This window comes from Centruroides sculpturatus, unplaced genomic scaffold (genome assembly GCF_000671375.1).
Source record: "Centruroides sculpturatus isolate CEXI.00-Female unplaced genomic scaffold, Cexi_2.0 scaffold260, whole genome shotgun sequence".
Taxonomy (NCBI): domain Eukaryota; kingdom Metazoa; phylum Arthropoda; class Arachnida; order Scorpiones; family Buthidae; genus Centruroides; species Centruroides sculpturatus.
This window is the reverse complement of record NW_019384427.1, coordinates 294,255-316,266: the sequence shown is the minus strand read 5'-3', so window position 1 is coordinate 316,266 and position 22,012 is coordinate 294,255. Positions and strand designations below refer to the sequence as shown.

The 22,012-nt window shown below is 27.7% G+C and overlaps 2 protein-coding genes across 5 annotated transcripts in view; both read right to left on the bottom strand.

Annotated features, from left to right (window-relative positions):
• LOC111619621 (polypeptide N-acetylgalactosaminyltransferase 2-like) overlaps positions 1-15,269 on the bottom strand; it is a 47,068-nt gene extending 31,799 nt beyond the window's left edge. The window contains exon 1 of the mRNA XM_023361383.1: positions 15,145-15,269. Coding sequence (XP_023217151.1) covers positions 15,145-15,252 — 108 coding nt within the window. The 5' untranslated portion in view covers positions 15,253-15,269. The remainder of the gene's footprint in view (positions 1-15,144) is intronic.
• On the bottom strand, positions 7,121-8,416 carry LOC111619622. 4 transcript variants are annotated; one of them, XM_023361387.1, is made up of 3 exons: positions 8,163-8,416; positions 8,091-8,096; positions 7,121-8,027 (listed from the first exon to the last, which is right to left on the bottom strand). In XM_023361387.1, the coding sequence occupies exons 1-3, from the start codon at positions 8,314-8,316 to the stop codon at positions 7,672-7,674; spliced, it is 516 nt and encodes a 171-aa protein (XP_023217155.1). In that variant the 5' UTR covers positions 8,317-8,416; the 3' UTR covers positions 7,121-7,671. The 4 variants fall into 4 exon arrangements, with proteins under 4 accessions (XP_023217155.1, XP_023217152.1, XP_023217153.1 ...); XM_023361384.1 differs by having other exon boundaries at positions 8,091-8,416; XM_023361385.1 differs by having other exon boundaries at positions 7,121-8,096.
• Positions 15,270-22,012: the final 6,743 nt, after the last annotated feature.

Here is a 22,012-nt window from a genome sequence, read left to right as displayed (position 1 = left end):
AAACGTCTCTGTAATATATTTTTTTAGGCTTTTTACAATTTGCTTCTTTTACTGACACTTTAATTCATTACAGAAATTATTAATCCTGTAGTAACAACAATTCATTTTAACATATCACTGTAATAATATTTTCTTTTAAATTTCTATTCGATTAACTTTATTTCTAAGATTAATGAAGCTTAAAGTTTTCTTCGGTAAAAGTTATAAATTATAATTAAATTCACGAGACAATGACCCCGCGAGAGTTGAAAGGTTATACAGGATCATGCTAAATCATCTTTCTTTGATCTTAACTTTTAAATGAAGTTTTTACTTATCCACGATCGATTCCGTAGGTTAAAGTTACTCTTGTCTCTTATACAGAAAGATAAAATAGAGTTCAAAGTTCAAAAGGCCATCTTGTTGTCATTGAATTGAGCAAAGAGAGAGAGAGAGAGAGAACAACACAGAATTTCATTTCAGAAAATATTCGAGATTCTTACAAGATTAAAAAGAATCAATCAGAAATACAGAGAGATACTTTAAAAATTTAAATATTATAAATTCTTTTATTGATTGATACGAAAAAAATGATGGAGAATAAAAAAATTTTTTTTTATATATATATTTTATGAATTTTACTTATAAGTACTCACGCTCTACATCACCGATTTTGTCCTCTTTATCTGAATAAAATCTTTTATCAATAGACGAGAAAAATGTATTTTACATTTGTACTAAGCTATATAAGAAAAACTTTAATATATTAGCTATATAAATAAAACGATTATCTTGTAATTTATTATAGAATTTATAGAATAAGCTGTTAAAAATATATATATTAAACACAATATTTTAAATTCAAATCATTCAATGTATTAAGGAAACAATTAAGGAAACACAATAAAGGAACACAAACAGGATATTAATATAAAAATTAATTCCTTTTTTTTATTGCATATATTATCAATAAACTTTCCAGACATAATATAAATTTTATACATCTATAATAATATAATAATAATAATAAAGAAATTTAATATAAAAATATGAAATACAGTATTTATAAATAAAAACGTTAACTAAACTTAAACACAGACCTTACAAAGTTAAGCATTATGTTTTTTTTTTTTTTTTTATACGAATTTTTGCATATTTCTTTATAAATTTTTGAACACGTAAGATATTAAATTGTGAATTACAACTTAGGATTTAGGCTATTTTAAAAATTCTGTATTCATTTCTTGTTAAATGATACAGAGAAAATGTAAAAAAATTAAAATTTTATCGATTCAAAAACAAAGTACTTGTAGATATTCGGCAATAGCAGCATTAGTTGGTCTAAGCATCTGGGTTTTATTACCCTGCGGATGCTGGCCAACAGTTTGATATCGTCCTGACTCAAAGCTCTCACTTTATTAATGTTCCTTCTTGAATATACAGCAGATGACGTGGCCAATTTTAATGGAAAACTCAGCCAGGCGTGGCCCGTGACTTTGTCGAAATGAGGCGCTTACTCATGGGATACTTTCCTAAACTAGAATCGAAACGGGGTAATCTTCATTCATCGACACCATCGCCGTGATAACTCGTTACGACTTATCGCACGCTACAAATAACACCTCAATAGTTTAGATACGAATAAATTCGGAAAATTCCTCATTAATATCGCTTTGTTCTGATTCATTTACGAATTGCATTATCATTTAGTAACTTTTAATTCTATTATAGAATTTATTATTAGAAATTGGAGACTGTCCTAACACTTAGACTTATAGAGTTACACGCCCTTTTACTCCTTATGTTATGTAACTTATGCTAAAATAAGTTAAGTTTTATGGATGTTTATTATTATAAAACGGGCGTTAACATTTAACAGATTACATTTCTAGTTAAGAAAATTTAAAGAAATCTATTCAAAAGGTTAAAGTTAATTGATCTCTTCTGAACTTTAAATAAATGATATTTTGTCATGAATAATAAAAATATTCAGAATAATATTTCATTTATTTTACTTATTCATAGATCAGAAAATCCCACGAAATTATAACTCATTTTAAATGATCTAGTCTTCTCTGTTATAATAATTTTTACTTCAAAAATTAAGACACAAACTAAGTAATATCATTTATTATAAATACAAATATCGATAGTTAATTGTTTATTTTATAGGTTTAAAAAAAAAGTTGCCAAGTCAGAAATCCCTCTTGAGTAGGAGGCCTAAAGTTAACTGACCTTACAAGATCTTTTGACTTGGAGACTTATTCTTTTGAATGACCGGACAAACCTGACCAGACAGACTTTGCCATTCCCTTAAACAGAGAAAGACAACTGTTCAAAAACCCACTCAAACCGACTTGTCTTACCAGTCTCGCCATCCCACAAGGGCGTCGACATACATCTGTTACAAATATTCACTGAATTCTCTTATTGTATGTTACATATCGTACCGAAAGATCATCAATCTTCTACATAAACTGTATAAAATACACTTTCTTAAAGAAATTTCTCTGGACACATTTCAAATTATACGTTTGAAGAATTGTTTAATCTAAAACTATGTGTATCTTTATTCACATGTATATATATATATTTTATAATATCAAAAATAGAATACAAAAAAATAACAATTCGGATTTATTCAAAAGTTTAGATGATCACGTAACTCTTCACGCTTATTTCTTCAGAATCACGCCACCCATAAATGTTCGGTAAGCGTGAATTATCATCTTGCATCCTGCTATCAAAATGCGTAAAATCCCTACAGACTGGAGAGAAAGAGATGAAGTATAAATTCGTACTCCAGGTATGTTAAAATATTAAAGAAAATCTTCTATCAAAAAATGCTTGCTTTTAGCTTGATTTTATTCTTATTTTTAAGCAAACTACAAGTTAAAATTTTCTATACTTTACATGTTTATATATTAGCTTACATTAAAATACATAAAAGCATTCAAAATTAAGTTTAAGTAATAAATAAAAATAAAATAATTTATTAGTAATTTGTATGTAATTTTTGTACACACATCTAAGATAAAGAATTTATAATAAAATATTAATAAATGATAGAAAAACTACTTCACTTTTCAAGGCTTTTTCCATATCCTTCACCAGATAATAAGATTAATATAGTTGAAGGATAATTAGGAAAATATAATTAAAAATTGATAGCATCGTTTATTAAGTTTTCTATTTTTTATAATTGTTTTTTCTTATAAATTTGTCTAATAAATTACTAGATAAAGAGAATCTATTACAAGTAATTGAATTTTGCTGAATTTATTAATTGACATAATATCAAAGTTTACAGGACAATAACATTAATAATCATTTCATTGATCAATTTAAAAATTTCACAACTAATTTTAATTTTTTTTCTATTTATTTGTAAGTATATATCAGCCATACTGAATTAATGATTAAACTCTAATATCATACAGACCAAATTCAATGATCATGCTAAAATACTCTATGTAAACACAATATAACTAATTTGCATTTAACACAATTATTCCATTAAGCTAGATACGAATTTAATAGATTTATCCGTTAGCGATTTAATATAATTTAAAAATCATAATTAAATATAATGATTACAAAGTTTACATTGGTGTTTAAAAAGAAGGATATGACAAATTACAGTATTTCTTTTTGGTGTATAGAGGGGGTCATTTTTATTCTTAAATTATCCCCACAAATTACAGTGTTAAGGAAAGACTCTTTTCCCTGTTAGTTACATTTAGCAAATCAGGAAGTGATTCTCTGTCAACGGGATGTCGAACGTGTGAGAATCGTTTGTTTAGTTACAACTAAGCAGGGATGCTTGACTTCCGTTGTCATGGTAACTACGTGCAGAGAACCGCAATGTTTTAGTAATTAGTCCTTACTCTCTACACGATTACTCCCCTTGTACTGATAGAAATGAGAAGTTTAGATTTCATATTCTTCGCTGGATAATGTAATACACATGATTCTAGTTAACGCCACATGTTTGATTAATTAGATATAATAAAAAGAATATGTTTTTCACAGTTCTCTGTCGTAAATCAAACATTTCATAAAGGAAGGATCATCTTAAATGTTAGCAAATTTAATTTTTACAAGTTTTTTTTTCTTACTCCTTTCATTCAGTTAAATTGTAGCTACGAATTTTTAAATTAAAATTAATAAAATATAAATTGTAGGATCAAAACATTAAATATATATATACATATATATATATAAACAGAGTAACATTTGGAAAAAGTAAACATTTGGTTTCATAAAATATGCATAGAAAAATTTTCATCTTTTATATTTGTGTATCAGATGATTAAATCAAGAGGGGATAAAAAAGGAATTTTATTATTAAACGAGTGTAAGCCCCAAAGCTAAATCTTTCTTATCTGTTAGAAGATTATTCTAGGAAAGTAATCTTATTTTGTAATTTTTTTCCTTCCTCTTTTCTCAGGGTTTATCTCGGTTTTGAATAATAAATTGGGTTTTATCAAAATCCGCAAAAAACATGAAGAAAAAAACAAAATCAAGTGCATATGCTACACTGAAGGAAAAGAATATGTTGTGTAGTTTAATTAATAGGAACTTCTAGATTCTATATATTAAAAAATAAAGCTGCTAAATCATAAATTTTCTTAGTGAAAGAATAAAACTTAGTAAATTATTCATTATATATAAATTTTTTAGTTAAGTTTTTTGTTATCGTGTGATTATGATCCACCTAAATTAATAGAAAAAGCGAATGAAAACAATATTCCTTTTAAATATAAACTTATTCATTTATTTATGTTAAAAATTGTCTGTTAAGAATATTAAAAATTGCGAAAATGGGATAATTATTATTCTAGTTACGTATCGAGAATGAATTTTCATATATATATACTGGCTTTTCATTAACTAAATTAATTCAAGAATAATTTATTAATATGTATTATATACATCGCTTGCCTAAACAGACGGAATTTAGGAGAAAATTTATGAAAATAAATTATTTTTAATATTAAAAAAATGCTTTGAGATTTTCGAATCTTTCAAGATTAAGACATTCTNCATATTTTTCGATTATTTTTGTTATTTATTTATTTATTAGTTTTCCTTTAAATCACATATATATATTTTTGTTTCTCTTGAATAAATTCTTGATAAAATATATAAGAAAATAATGTTTTTTAATTCATTCTCATAACTTAAATGTTATTACAAGAAAAGAATTGGATTAAAATTATAAATCATTTCATTCTAAAATAATTTACTTTAAAGTATTTTATTATTTAAGATAACGATATCTCTTTAAGAAATAAAATAACATTTATTTTTCTACATTATCTTAAAGTATAATTTAATTTACTATATGTGGCTTTTGTCTTTGTATTCTTCAAGTTTTCTTTAGAAATTCATTAAAATATGAATGGAGAATATCATGTTAAAAGAAGATGTTTTATTTTAATATATTTAATAGCTTTGATTACTTCAATAAATTTAAATTTTGTAGTTAAAACAAATAAATTCTGCTTGCTTTCATTTAAATATTGTAGATAAAAAAAAAACATTTAAATTGTTACAGATAAAGTTAAATAAAATCAAATCACTAATTCATATTTATTATTAATGTTATTTTAGTCTAGATAACATTTAATTAAACGTCAAAAGCTTTTAAAAATTAGTCAAATTTTTAGTGTTTTAACAATGTTTTAATTATACACGTAGACCCCCCTATAACACTGTTGATAATTCCGTGTTATATGAATTTCATGTTGTACGAGTCACTTAGATTTTACAAATACGTGTTCCGGGCTGTGAACGGCTCACGTATTTGTAAAATATAAGTGACTCGTACAACATGGAATTCATATAACACGGAATTATCAACAGTGTTATAGGGAGTTCTACTGTACTTTTAATGTAAAAAAATTGACAAATAGGCTATATAAACTTCCGACCTTTTATACGAGTAAATATGATAACAGTTGCATATAAAAATAATTAAGGTATCATTTTCGGTGATGTTATTCGGGTAAACAACAATAAAAATTGCTATTTTGGCATTATTTTGCAAGGAATAAGACAAGAGAAAGAGAGAGAGAGATAGTCTAATGGAAGTCTGAAATCTTTTACGGGATGACAAGGATAAAATGTGATAGAGAGAGAGAAAAAAAAAGTTTTCGTAGGTGATCTTTTACACGGAGAGCAAATATACCAATGTAGAATAAACCCAGACAGATAAAAATACAAATTTAAATTTATATCGAAGAGAAAGCAGGAATAGCTTCACATATATTATTCACACAAGTAAGATTCATTTCACACTTTGATAGTTTTCGGATTCGCAGAATTTTGTTTGGAATCTGCGAATTGCCGGAATATTTGGCATTGCCAACACATCATCAATCAGCAAAGGTCATTTATTATATCCGAGGTATTCCGAACCGGCCATAGAGCAGCGCCATCTGTTGGCATCTCGGTATATTAATGGGTCATCTATCCACTCGATAGGATCTGCCGTTGATAGAAGCCTTTGTGTTGTTTATTGTGATTTATGTCGAATCTTCCTTTCGTCATCGATTAGGATTTTTCATCGTTTTGATTGCCAAATTTAAATCGATTAAAGGAGAAAATAATACAAATTATATTTATGCATCTGTACTTTTAATTCTTTTTTTTTTACTTTATAAATAATAGCGAGGTTGCGGCCGAAGTTTTCATCTGTAAAACTTGAACGTCGAACGTCGAGCGCCGCTATNCATATATATATATATATATATAGGCCTATATATTATTCTTCACAAAGAATTAACTAAATATATTAAAACATAATCATCAATAAACAATACTTTAATGTGTCCATATGCAACTTTTTCAGTATACATTTTATGTTAAAAAAAATAGAAAGAGAAATGTTAAAAATACATAATTTATCATTATTTTCAAACATTTACATAGTTGAAATTTATTTAGACTTGTTTAAAATGCCAAGAATGTTTTTTTAAAAAAAAATATGTAAAAAACATACATAAATGCAATGCGGCCGATATGGAGAATACAAAGTGAAGATGACATTTTAAATCTGAATGCGTAGCGATGGAAGTGAAGAATGCAAAGCTGACTGGTCAGGTCCCAAATGTAACCGTACGAATGTGTTAAACAAAATAAAACAAAAGATTTTTTAAAAAATTATAGTAAAATAATTACTGGATGTATTGCATGTAGATAGATAAGTACTCAGATACAACGATTGATAACACGTAAAACTAAATAGATCATGTTAAATACTCTTCAAAACTATCAATCAAAGTCTTAAATATTGATTTTTTATATATATATATAACTTTAGAGGAAAAATATTCATACAAAAGTACGTTTTATTGGAAAAATATTGCCAATAATTCATTCATATATTAATATAATAAATTAATTATAATTAATTCATAAACACAGGTGGGGAGAGAACAATGTCCCATTATTAAAGATATTAAAATTTCATATCATTCTTTGCTTTAGATAACATTCGTCGAATGTATCAAAATTAATTATCCAAGACTGAAATTAGATAGTTAATTAAGTTTAGAAAATTCGTTTAATAAATTTTATAACTTTTAAAATATATTTAAATGTTGTTATTAAAAAATTTCGTTTAAAAAAAAGGTTAAAATGACATTAAAATATATATAGAAAAATCATATAAAAAAAGAAGGTAAATTAATTTCCAATGATGGAATCTATATCGTTTAACAAATCAGATATCTCTTGATCTTCTAATCTGTCTGTCTGTCCTTCGTTCAAAATGTTATCGATTTCTTCTAATGTTAGATTAAAATCAATGTTTTCTTCATCTTTCCCAGCTAAATATATAGTTTCTAAGGTTTCTAATAGTTTATCATCGATTAGAAAATCATTCGTATCTTCTTCGCTGCTTTCTGTTTTCACTAGGAAATTGTCTAGAGTATCCCCCAGCTCATCTAATACCTGTTGATCCGGTAGATCTAAGCAATCTTCGAAGAGCCCATCGTTTTCTAAGATGTGATCCTCCAAATCACAATTGAAATGGTTCGTATCTAGAATAGGCGAACAAGAATTTGAAGTGTCTATAAATTGATTAATTTGTTGAATGCTCTCACCGTAATCTGTATTCATAGAAGAAAAAGTATTATAAAAGATTCTGCGATATAAGTAAGATGGCTCCTGAATACCTCGTGATTGATATCCGGAATGGCAATCTTGTTGATGCTTCGGGAATGTCTCATCCAAGATATTATGAACAAATGACGTATTTTCAACCGAAGAATGATCATATTTATAAAGTTTTCCATCCACAAAAACATATTTCCATCCTTTCGTTTCCATAATTAAGCTATAAAACTTTCTTTAATCTTTTCACTCGATTCAAAAAATATTACCGTTAAGAAAGAACACGTTACTTTTCTCGACTTATTCTTACGTCATTTCTTTTTTAACGTTTTAATTTTATTTAAAAAAAATATTAATTTATGCATAAATTATTTATTATTATTATTATTATTATTAAACTCTGGTTTAAAATATATAATTTGCATTTTTATTTTTTTATTTTTAAAATATGTAATGTTCTCTTCTCCTTCCACATCAATTACAATATCATAAACATGATATAATCCGTACCAAGAGTATAAGAGAAAATAATGAAAATTACTTTTTGTACGTCAAAATTATTAATGTTAAGAAGCGGTATGATGAAAATTTATTTTTGAAAATGAAATAAGTTTTACATTTTTATGACTCCATTTTTATTTTAGTCATTTATTCCAGTGTTTTGGTTGTAATTCCTAAAAATTACTGTCGAGAATTACTGAAGAATATGGTTTACGACTCCCAAGTGATCGCAGTCAACCAGATAAGAAGCATTGATTTACTTTTTACATTATATAAAATTTGTAATTAATTTCTATAATGTTTTATATGTCTTTAAATTAGTAAATACAAGTGTATTTACAAACTTATTACATTTAAAAACTTTGATGGAATCGATTTAATTTATATAAAGTTCTTATATATTAATGTAATTTCAGCAATAATATTTATTTATATTATTAATATAATAGATTATTGTAATTATAATAATCAAAGGGGGATGCTCCGATCTTCACAGTTGCTGGCATCGAATTTTTTACACATCACTCAAGATTTGAATAATTGCTAATAACTGAATAGTGTTTAATCTTATTTGATTAAAATGAATAATCTACTACTGTTTATAATCTCCGGAATTGAATTAAATACAGGTCCGTTGTAAAAGACACCAATAAAGAGATCTTGAACTCTTTATTTTAAAAGATTTCCTGTTATTGATAAACTACCATTTATGGAACTAATAAATCCGAAAAATGAAATTTTACATCCCGTGTTAACTTACGAAGAAGTGGAAGACTCAATTGACAAGTTGAAATCAAAATCTTCCCCAGGCACTGATTTAATCCCTTCAATTTTCTTCGCAAGCCCGATATGGGCACTCGACAGAGACCAATTGGCAATACGGTTATATACTAATGATCGAATCAGCATTGTCACAATCAATAATACAGGAGCAGAATTCGTTAATGAACTCGGTTTACCATCTTTAGTATCTAAAGTACCCCTAAATATACCTATAAACTCGAACATTATAACAGCCAAAACAAATATAAACATCAAAAGGCTATTACTTCGAATTAGACTTAATAAATATTCACTATTCGTTAACAATAATATTAAAAATTGTATTATTCATAAGACGTAATTTATGTTAATTGTTTCCAAAATGACGTAATTGACGTTAATGGCCGCAAAAAAACGTAATGACCATTTATCATTACAGATGAGGAAATCATACATAAGGTCAGAGGACTATAATAGATTTTGTTGTGTATGATGATAGATTGAGAGGTATAGTGGAGGATACAAGCATTATGAGAGGAACTAACTGTGGCTTGGACCATTACTTAGCGGTACTGAGGGTAAAAATGAGGATTGGGTGGTGGAGCAAAAGGAGGAAAACAGTGATTCTGTAGTGAATGAAAACACAGTGCCTGATGAGTAGAAAAGATGAGTATAAAGAGCATGTTGCATTGAAACCAGGAAAAGTGTATGAACAGTTGAATGATGTGGAGGAGGTTTGGAAGCATTTCCAATCTTGTGTGATAGAAACAGCAAAAGAGGTATGTTGTGTAACAAGAGTAGACTGTGAGGGACTGCATGAATGAATGTCAGAGCAAGCAGTGAAATAGAAAAAGGACACAACGAATGAAGAATAGACTTAGCATTTACAAGGGGCTTTTGAGAAAAACAGAAAACTGTTCTGGAAGCAAATAAAGAGTACACATGGTAACAGAAAAAAAAGTGTATCCTGTGTATGAAGCGCAAATGGTGAGCTACCGTGTGATGAATAGGTAGTGTGAATAATTTGAGAGCCTGTTGAGTAGCAATGGAGATAGCATGAANAAAAAAAAAAAAAAAAATGCGGAAGATACAGAAGGATCAATTATAGCAACTGGCAACCTTAGCAGTGATCTATCGCTTTCGGGGAGACTATTTATTAGATTTAGAATAATCGATTTTCTTCCTAATACAATCAATAATTCACCGGTTCTTATCGGAGAACTAACTCCAATGACGTAATCGGTTTGAACATGCAGCGGTCTGTGCAGATTTTAAGTACTTTTGGATCTAGGTGGAGGGAGGAAATGGTATACGATCGATTATGAATGACTCTTTTCGCAATTTCCAATATAGAATTTTCATATTATAATTCTATTTTCTTTTTCTATTACAAATGACATTTGTGCTAAAAGATTTTAAGATAATGCATTAAAATTTTAACTAATACTTGACAAGTGATTAAACATTCTCCCTTTATTAATTATAATTGATCATTGATATAAATGACTTTTCTTCATTAAAACGTTAATGTTTTAATGTGAAAAAGTAAACTAAACACTCTCGATTAAAGGCATTCTGATCATTTTTCGTTAAAAGATTTCTTTGGTAAAAGAATAGGTAGGTTCTTATAACAGCGATTAATTGCTAGATAGATTACATCAGATATAAGGATTTTTTTTCTATTTTCTCAGGGCAATTAAAATCATGAAAAATAATAAAAATGATTTTTGTCTTTTTTATACAAAACATTCAATATTAAAAAAAAATTCTAGCAAATTTTTTTTGTGTGTTTAAAGTCATTTCTATTCTCTACATTTTATTATTTTGGAGACGATCGATTTATCCTTAAGAGACATAATCTATTTTCTGTTTAAAACAATAAAGATGCAAGTTAAAAGCAGACATTTGTCATCGATCTCTTTTACAGAACAGAATAAAAATTCGGACACTCGACAGATAAAACGGGTAAAAGAATTGTAGGAAATGTTAAAAATTCTAGTTTTACAAACAAGAATACTTGTCTTTGAGTCGTTAACAGCGTGCTAACAATCATCGGAACGAAACATCAAATAAATAAGTGAAATAAAAAAAAAATTTTTTTTTTGACTACCCAGCAGTAGCCCTACTCGACACATTTTTCATCTCTTTTTTTTTCCTCGTTTTTCCTCTTACAAATGTTAAATGATCGTTTACTTTCTAAAAGACTTTTAAACCTCTAATTGCCCATGAGTTATTACCAACAATCTTTACATTTATAATTTCTATAATGTTAAAATATCAATTTAAAATAATTTAAATTTGTTTTAAGGAAGTCATAAAAATTATATTATTTTGTTGTCTTACTTTTTTTTTTATTATTTACTGCACGTATCGATTAGTTATAATACAATTTTCTGCATATAAATGATTAATTTTTCATACTATTTACTCACTTTTTTTTTTAAATATAAAATTTAATATTTCTCCTATCTTAAACAGGAGAAATATGTCATTAAAGAAAGAAAAGAATAACATAAAACTATTAACTTCAGCAAATTATTATCACTTTCTGGTGGGTAAATTTCGTTAATGTCACAGGAATGGAGCGAAGGGACACGATTATATTATCATCATTAGTTACCGATTTTATCATCAGTGTCAGATGCAGGCAACAAATATACAATAAGGTGAAAAGAAGCGTTTAATATAGATTTTAACACATTCAATCACGACGAATATTCGCTTCGAAATTAAAAATTCAAATCACGATCAAATTTTTATTATTTTTTATCATTTTTTTTTTCCTTCGTCCAAGGACAAAAGAAATTTTTACGTGGAAGCGTAGGCGATCAGAAAGCGGAAAAATGTGTTATTAACAGCTGCGAGAGGATGGAAAAAAAAAAACGTGGCTAAATAAGGAAGAAGCAATTGTCACTTATTAGCGAGTTTATCAAAAAGTATCACGTGTAGCCGACACCACGTGCAAATATGTTTGATGGGATTTGAAGGAATAAAAAAAAAAAACAAAAAAAAAATTCCATTTCGTATCCAAACAATCGACTTCAGAAAGTAAAACCCGATTATGTTACATTCTTTATGGTGAAGGATTTGGAACCATTTCCGCACCGTGGAGAGAGACGTATTACACGTGACATAGATCTGACAACGTAATCTTCAGAACAATATTCTCCGATGTATCTAGTTCGATGCACAATGGAATTGTATTCCAACTTATACAATGTAGAGACGATCATGGTTAAGCAAAAACAAATATTTGATCTTATTTTCTTCTAAAGCAAAGGGAATGGCTAAACAAACAGAAATATGTAGGTCCTATATAAAATTGTTATTTTCTATGTTAATTACTACGCTGATGTTATGTGACAAATGTAAAACTATCCGGATGGAGAGAAGATGGGAAATTTTCTTGAGGTTTGAAGAAAATTCAGGGGTTTGTAATGGTTCCTTTCCTTATAAATTAATCGACAAAATAAATTCTTTAAAATTAGTTTTTATTAACCCCTCAATATTTAGTGTTTAAAAAATAAATAAATACTAATTTTTAGCATGATTGTCACTAGTTAGAAGTGTCAATCTTTCATCATTTTTAATTTACTAACTATATTTCCATAATATTTTACTCTTTATTAACTTGTTTTCTTTATACTAAAGATTTAAATATTGTATTATGACACGTTTCGTGTATTTCTTTTCTTAATTACTGTAGTAATTAGCATAAAGAATCAGTAGGCCACTTTATATTTAAATTAAGAATACGTCTTGTTTACAACATAGAGATTTTGAATTATTTAGACAGAGCGATGGTTTTATAATTTAATATGTTTAAATATTTTTTAATAGTTTACCAATAGATGGCAGCAGGTAACAAAAAAAATTTTTTTTTCTTCTTTTTATTTTTAAAATATGTAATGTTCTCTTCTCCTTCCACATCAATTACAATATCATAAACATGATATAATCCGTACCAAGAGTATAAGAGAAAATAATGAAAATTACTTTTTGTACGTCAAAATTATTAATGTTAAGAAGCGGTATGATGAAAATTTATTTTTGAAAATGAAATAAGTTTTACATTTTTATGACTCCATTTTTATTTTAGTCATTTATTCCAGTGTTTTGGTTGTAATTCCTAAAAATTACTGTCGAGAATTACTGAAGAATATGGTTTACGACTCCCAAGTGATCGCAGTCAACCAGATAAGAAGCATTGATTTACTTTTTACATTATATAAAATTTGTAATTAATTTCTATAATGTTTTATATGTCTTTAAATTAGTAAATACAAGTGTATTTACAAACTTATTACATTTAAAAACTTTGATGGAATCGATTTAATTTATATAAAGTTCTTATATATTNTAGAATGTATTCAATCGAGTCACGAATTTAAAAAATAAATAAATAAGAATTTAATTTATTATGAAGTTTTTTTTTTGTTTTTAGTTACATCAGAATTCAACACGACTCTACTCACGAAATATTGTTACACAGAAAATACTTTCAGTTTGGAAGTGCATCGAAACAAAACATTTTCTGTTGTTTCGCTGTCGATCGACCTGTAGAAAATTTAATTTCTTTTGACTTGTTCGACAAGTCATTCCCTAAAGCTCGAAAGTTTTCTCTGGAAATACAATTCTTCTAATGATCACAAATACAAAAAAAAAGAAAGATAATAATAGAAAAAAATTATAGATGACTACCATCAATTTTTGCTTCCTAAATCACAATTCATTTGCTATTATAACCTAGTGAATTTTCCCTTTACAACAATAATAATGAGATTGCTCTTAGATGAAAATTTACTTCGAATACGTGCAACATTAAGAATGATTTGCTCTCATTTCTTTAATTTTTACTTATTAAAAGTTTATATACCTTCTTTTTTTTTCTTAAATATGAGTAATTAAAATGGAAAATAGGTCAATTTTATTATACATAAATTAACATTTTTATTAGCTAATATTTTTTACTTATATATATATATATATATTGACTATGAAGCAATAGATATAAAAACATTATTTGTTAGTTAAAAATAAAAATAGTTTATATGGCCCAAATAAGATAAAAATAGAAAGATTTTTCTCTATTTACTAACCTAGAAACCCTTCTTATATGCATGTTAAAGCATTTCTCAGACTGAATTTTCTATGAAGTGACAACAGATGTTAAAATGTAAAACATTTCCAATGCGTATAGGATTTAGGATGAGACAAGTCGAAATGATTTCTTCTTTGCAATTATATATATATATATATATTTCAAAAATTCGTAAAATAAATAAAATAAAATTTCCTGTATAACAGCATGTTTAAAAAAAAAGATATATTACTTTTGAAGTTTCCACGAAAACTATTCAGGAGTTTGCTAACCATGAAATGATCTACTTAACTAAATTCCACTTAAGCACGTTTATTTTGAAATCTAACAAGAATTATATTAAAAGAAAAAAGTATCCATTTACATATTTGATAATCCAAATATTAATTTTTCCTCAAAAAATTCTAATAATATTTGCTTGTAAATAAAATATCTTATCTATAATATCTATAACGTTACGAGTGTTGGTATCTAGGGAAATCGTGCGTGTAAAATTTGTCTTAATTACGATTTTTATACGTTGAATTATTTAATAATCAAGCTTAAAAGTCATCTTATAAGTATTTACATCTCGAGTAAACATAGCAGAGTACACACACATATATATATATAAAAATCTTAGCTTGTGGCTACAGGTGTTTGTCAATTTTTTTTTTCTGAAATATTTATAAAGATCTTACCTTTCTCCTTCCACGTAAAGAAGCTAGAGTTAAGAAAGTATATATACTGACACCTATGACTAAACCAAGGCTGAGTGCGAGCAAGCGAACATGCCATCTCCGCCTCATGACTTGCCCGCCTTTGCTATCTGATAGAAAACGTGAGTTGCAAAGCAGTCGACGTGCAGCTCCTGGACGGAAGTTGTCGGGACCTCTTCCATTTTCTAACGGGTATGTCGAATACACTGAGAGGGATCTATCTGGTTTACATGTGGTTGGAATCGAAGTGCACATCAGATGGGCGTAAATACATAAATAGTGGATTGTAACATACAATCGATAGTGATACGAGTGAATGAAACACACCATAAATAACATCTATTATTGACGCCTTCTAACTTAAATCTCAGTTGCGTTATTACAACGTTTGATCTTTCTGCACAGGTTTCAAGTTTTTATTTTTATCTTTTTTTTAGATAATAATTACAACGAAAAATAAAGTGTGAATAAAGATTAAAAATATTAAAAAAAAAAAAAAGTTATAGATAAGAAGGAAAGAATGTTCATTGGTAATTTCCTTTCTGTTAATCCGTTGTGTTGATATTTTATTTTAGTATTGGAAGTTTATCCCACTGGTTATTTTTATTTATTTATTTATTTATTTTTTACTGTGTTTAATGAACCAGTTCGAGTTATGATTTAAAATTTGTGTCGTTCAATCTTTAGGCTATTCGATAATGATTATAATAATTATTCTTTCGAAATTGCATGACACAAGTAGGATTTCGAACTCGATTTAGTGTTCTAATTCTAACTTATAATGCATCGATGAATTCGATAAATAAAATAAAGAATTCTTCTTCTATATTTGGAGCAGTTTCAAAAATTTTCTAAATCGTTGAACTTATGTTCTGTGTAATCATATATATATATAGGCCTATATATATTTTGAATAACTTACCGAAAGAATTTTGGCCTCGTAACTATCAATAGAGCAACAAGCAATTTTCCCCCCCCCTCTCTCTCTTTTTTAAAAATAAAATTTTCATATAATAATTTAAGTTCACCAAAAAGTGCATTCTTATTTTTAAATTTCCTTCCGATAAAGGTAACATATTGTTTCGAATAATTTAACAAAGTTTATGTTATATTGAATAGAGAGCAAGTTTAATGCATTAATGATACATTAGCGAGAACCTATGAGAAATTATCAATCTTCGATATTTTCCTCCATCAGATATATTCCTGTTGATTGATATAAAGCTATCTACATCCGTTCGAATATAAACCAGTCCCAATCTTATATTATTATTATTATATTGTTTGCAACATGCTATCTAGAAATTACAAATAAAANAAGACGACTAACGATTAACCTCATTGAATTTATGCTCATTTTTCATTAAAAATTTTTTCTGTTTCCATTTTATTTCATATGCCATAGCCATTTATTAGAGAGAGAGAGAGAGAGAGAAAGAGAAGATGGTGATGGAAAAGAGGATTAGAGGACAACATCGATTCGCGTTAGAAACCAAAATGCTGTAAATAAACGATATCCAAAGAAACAATAAAGATAAAATTAAGATAGAAAGATGAAACTGTATGAGCCTGTCAGGAGGATCAAAGGAGACAGGTACTGTACCTGAAGTATATAGAAATTGAAAATCTCCAAAAAAACAAGGATGACCAAAGAGAAAACCATTCGTATAAACAAGATGAAAGATAAACTAAATAAAAGAGAAAAATGGAAGTAAAAAAAAAATATTATAGATATATATATATAAACAATATTAAAAGATTAAAAATTGAAAGTATTTTTTATTACTATTTATATTTATACAAGTGATAAATACACTATATATCTATCTGTCTAACTATGTCAAGGTCACGAAGGTGGGAGTTTACCTCTTCTCATTGGGAAGAATTAAAACTTAAATAAAATTAAATGGTAATTTGTATGTAAATTATATTTATTTTGTATCCGTTCAGTTCCTGATTAGTCTATCTATTTATATCTACAGGATGATCATAATCAAAGANGAAATTGTTCCTCCTGTATCCTAGAATGAATTTATCATAATGTTTATCGTTTTAATGGAAAGCATGATTTCATTTTAATTTATCATCGTTTTGGTAGTTAATAGTCATCACTCGAAATGACTAAAGCTAGTAGAATGATTAAGTATTGAGGAAAGAAATCAATACTGCAATAGCTTACATAATTACGTAATGTTAAAGTGTAAATTTGTGATTTATAAATTTCTCACATTTCAAATTACTCGCATGTGAACAATTTACTACTCTTAACGATATTTAAAACTCCTTTTATTTCTTATTATTAATGTATAAAAAAAAAAAAAAGTAATTTACAAACGATATCGATAAACCTTTGTCTTCATAAAAATGATGAAAATGAATAAATTGTTAATATTATTGCTATTCTGATTGACATTTGAATATATTTAATGAAGCTAAAAAAAAAAATTACTCTTCTGTTGAACTTTTATCTTATTTCAGACGACATTTAATATTGAAAGTTCGCAATAAAAAAACAAATTATTTTATTTCTTTTTCACTTTATATTTCTTTTTTTTCATTTAATTTAATTGATTTACAGATATTTAAAGAAGCGTATTGTGATTAAAATCTATCTATACATTGTGACAAAACTCAATTTATACACTGCACCAAATAGCCTGAGGATGATTTTGATTATTTCTATTTTACTTCTGGAGATTATTATTATTTTATCTTATCGAACGAAAAGGTTAAAATATATATATTTAGGTTTATAAATATTGTAGTTTCCAGTTATAAGAGTAGATACTGTATTTACATTTTTCTTTAATAAAACGTAAAATAATAATTTATCGGTAATACAAAATACAAGAGAAAACACTGATTTAAAGTTTTTAACGTATATATCTCTAAGTTATATATATTCAAAGTTAATAGATCTAATTTATATTTATTTTTAATGGATTTTTTTTTTTAATTAAAGTGATAAGTTTTGTTTCACTTGAGTGTTTATTGAATGTGTCATTTGCTATACTTTCTTTAATCATTGAGTTTGAATTTTGTAATCTACCTCGTCATCACTTTAAGCCAAGATCATAAATTATTATTATAACATAATCATAATATAAACTATCTCGTTTATATAAGCATGAGAATATTCTGGCCTCAATATTAGACTATGAAATGAACTGATAACAAGACTTTTGTTATCAATAAAAAATTTAATTGATAATAATAAATAGTATTTCTATTAAAAAGATAATAAAATTATTATATATTAAAATACTATTATATATTTTTTTTATCTACAAAATAGAGTCTGCTATTAGAATGTTAATGATGATAAATGTAAGATAAGACTTATACAAACTTCTATAATGAATTAAGATGTTAGAAATTTCATCTATATAACGTCAGAATTTGCTAGAGTTCAACAAACAAACGTATGAAAATTCCATAGGATAGAAAAGAAAAAAAAAATGTCTTTCTAGCTCACAAACAACTTTTAATGAGACAAATTTAAGATACCATATCTTGCTAAAAACCTATAAATACGTCAGGAAAAATTTCTTCTCTACTCGTTGACAAGATAATAAAATAATTACCCCGAGATAATTGCCTAATCAGAAGATTCATCCGTCTTACCCTTTAAGGTACTTCAATAATTAGTTTTAATTAGCCTTCTTGGTGCTCCTTTACACCATTATGACTTCTAGAGGATCTTTGCAAAAATTTTATTGTATCATTTTTTTTTTTTCCTTCTAAAGAGGAGAAAAAGTAAGCAACCACAAATGCAGCCATGCTTATCACATTCAATTACGTAATGGATGAAAGTAACTCTGTCGGCTTATTCTGGACGACACGTGTACCTCTTCTTTCACGTTTGCACTAAAAATAACATTACTCAGCATTTGGAGAGAGTACAGACATGCATTATTCTTTATCAATTCTCTCCTTTTTTTTTTTAATTTTGTTATCTCGGGATAGTAGTACTTCCGATTCAATCTAATTCTAGAAAATACATTTTTGTTATTTATTTATTTATTAGTTTTCCTTTAAATCACATATATATATATATATATATATATCTAGGAAAGGTTAAGAACCTGATACATAGCCCAGAAGGGGCTCGAAAACATTCATTTTTTTCAATGTTTTTTGTATCACACCATAATTTGGTTCCAAGTGTACCATTATTATTAATTTGGTGTGGTGAATAGTTCTTTACAATGCATGTTTAACCTATCAACTAATGATTTCAAATGAAATAAAATAAACAAAAGTATAATTAAGTTATTTACTGATTTATGAAAAGAACACAGAATGATTTTAAAAAATTAAGTTATCAGACATTTCTTTATTTTATGTTAAAAATATGAAAGTTAAGACAATAACTGAGCAGAAAACTAGTGAAATAGAATAAAATAATTTTTTAATTAATGAAATTTTAATATCTGATAATGTGCAGTTTAGTAGACTTTATCTTTACAAATGCATTAGTATTGAATGACACTATGATTAATGAATGGCTAAGGAGATTAAGATATCAGCCTATTGCTCTTGTGGACCTGAAATCAAATCTGGATGAGCCAGCCCAAGAATTTTTATGGGTGGTCTGTATATACAAGACCCAACCTTCAGCACCTCAGCCATCCATAGTGGATCTAACTAAAAGGCCCTCTTAATGCCCACAGAGTGGAAAATAACAAAAATTGAAAAAACTTAGACATTTATATTATTATTTTCTCATGTTTGAAAAGTTGGAAAAATAAGAAAAACAGAATTAAGCCATTTTCTAATTTTAAGATGCATTTCTATGTTTATTTTTGGGAATCCATCTGGCTACAAACAACACAATTACATATGTCCATATATTAATTTATAATATAATAGTAGTATAATATAATACAGTGGAACCCCAGTTAACGAACGTAATCCATTCCACGAGTCCATTCATTAACTGAAGCACTTTTTTCCATAGAAATTAATGCAAATACAATTAATTCGTTATAGCCATCAGTATTTTTGTAATTTTATTTGTAAAACGGGTTTTCTTTAATGAAAATATAGGAAAACGTGCTTATAAACAGTTGATCTAGGTTAAATTTTCGGAAAAAAGGAAAGATTTGACGGGTATAAAAAACATCATACACGATCGTTAAAGTTCTAAAATGACAGATAGCAGAAATAATAGGCTAAATTATGAGCGAAAGGCTTATAGGTTTATCAACAATCTCCGATCAGAGTTGATGAACAGGTGTCAAATAAACGCCTCGGAACAAACCTTTCTCGTGACCTGATCTGGTTTCGGTTTTCACCTGGAGACAAAAAAGAAAACAATTGGGAAGCGAGGAATGGGATGCAGGACAAATTGTAAGGTGAGATTCAAGGAAGAAATACTATAAAAACCCCGAATATCAAGGTCAAAACGCAGTTTTCCTAAAAATTCTATGGCGATTAATCTGTGTCGTCTTCGTCTGGATTAAACCTGAAGTCGTTCCCGCTAAAATTGTGTTGTGTCTCATGGACCACTCCAGTCGTTGAGGCTCTGTCACCTACCATTGCTTCTGTAACCAAGCAAACCCATCTCATCCGCTCTGGGGCTACGACTGATCAGATTGCACTATCATAGGACCAGCGATACGCCACTCCTCAGTACCGAGAGAAAATATTGTAGATAAGCCATTTCCAACTACCTCAAATATGTAATATATAAAATAAGCATCTTCCCGTTCTAATAAACGATTTTCACTGTAAAATACTTGTCATCTTTGTCTCCTCCGCCATCACCAATGTACGAATGGACCCTAGGCCATCACCGACACACGATTAACTGATTTTTCCGTAAAAGTCGGCAAGCTTACAAATTTGTCACAAAAAGCCATTAAGTTTGTTATCTGAGACAAAATTTTTGCAAAATAATAGTTCATTAACTGATTTGGTCATTAACGAGGACGTTCGTTAACCGGGGTTCCACTGTATTACATAATGACTACATGTAATAGTATATATGTTATTGTGAAAGACCGAAATTAGAGAATGTCAATATTCTCCAGTGAATGTCGACACATACAAAATATGTCGATGAAAGACCGAATATTTGGTTATATTATTATACATTCGAACAATCGCTAGTGTATGTTGACAAGCACAGATAAGCTTTTGTAGAGGTTGAAACAATACCTGAGAAGCCAATGTCCACAGAGAGGTGATAGTCTGTTGCCAAATTCTTTGCCATTTCTTTCTGCTCAAATTGATGATACCATACAAATACAAGTCTCTGATGTTGACCGTGGCCATACAGATGCCCGAAATGTGTTGGCAGTTGATGTTGGAATAGAAGACACCAACTTTTATAAATTAGCAAACAAAAATGGTACTCTCAAGCAGCTTTATACCCGTAATCAGTTCGTAATTTCTTCTCAAGAAATATTACTGAGATAAGCAGCTGCAGCTAATTCGAAAAGTGGAGGGCAAGGCTATACATTCTGTCATTGCAAAAAAAAGTGTTCCACGAATAAATGCAGTTGTAAAAGCAAGGGACTCTCATGCAATTCAAAGTGCCATAACAGTTTAAGTTGTTGCAATAAATATGATTGTATAAAGTTAATAACATAATTTATGTGTAAGTTTATTATTGTATTATTTTCTTTAATGATTTAGAATGTACTGTTTGTTTTAGGTTCAACAGTTTATTTACATGTGCTGTTACTTAAGCTTTCTCCTATTTTGACATATTAAAAAGTTGCATTTTTGTCTTAACGTAATAAAAATATTTTTATTCAACATTCACCATCAGTGCATGCTGAATGTCGACATTTGCTGGTGTAAGTGAGAAATAATGATATTTAGCAAATATTTCGTACATACA

Coding starts and splice junctions, on each gene's coding strand:
- LOC111619622 (XM_023361384.1), bottom strand. CDS start 8,316: ATGGAAACGAAAGGATGGAAATATGTTTTTGTGGATGGAAAACTTTAT. Junction 8,028..8,090: donor TTCTATGAATACAGATTACG/GTGAGAGCATTC, acceptor CGCCTATTCTAG/ATACGAACCATTTCAATTGT.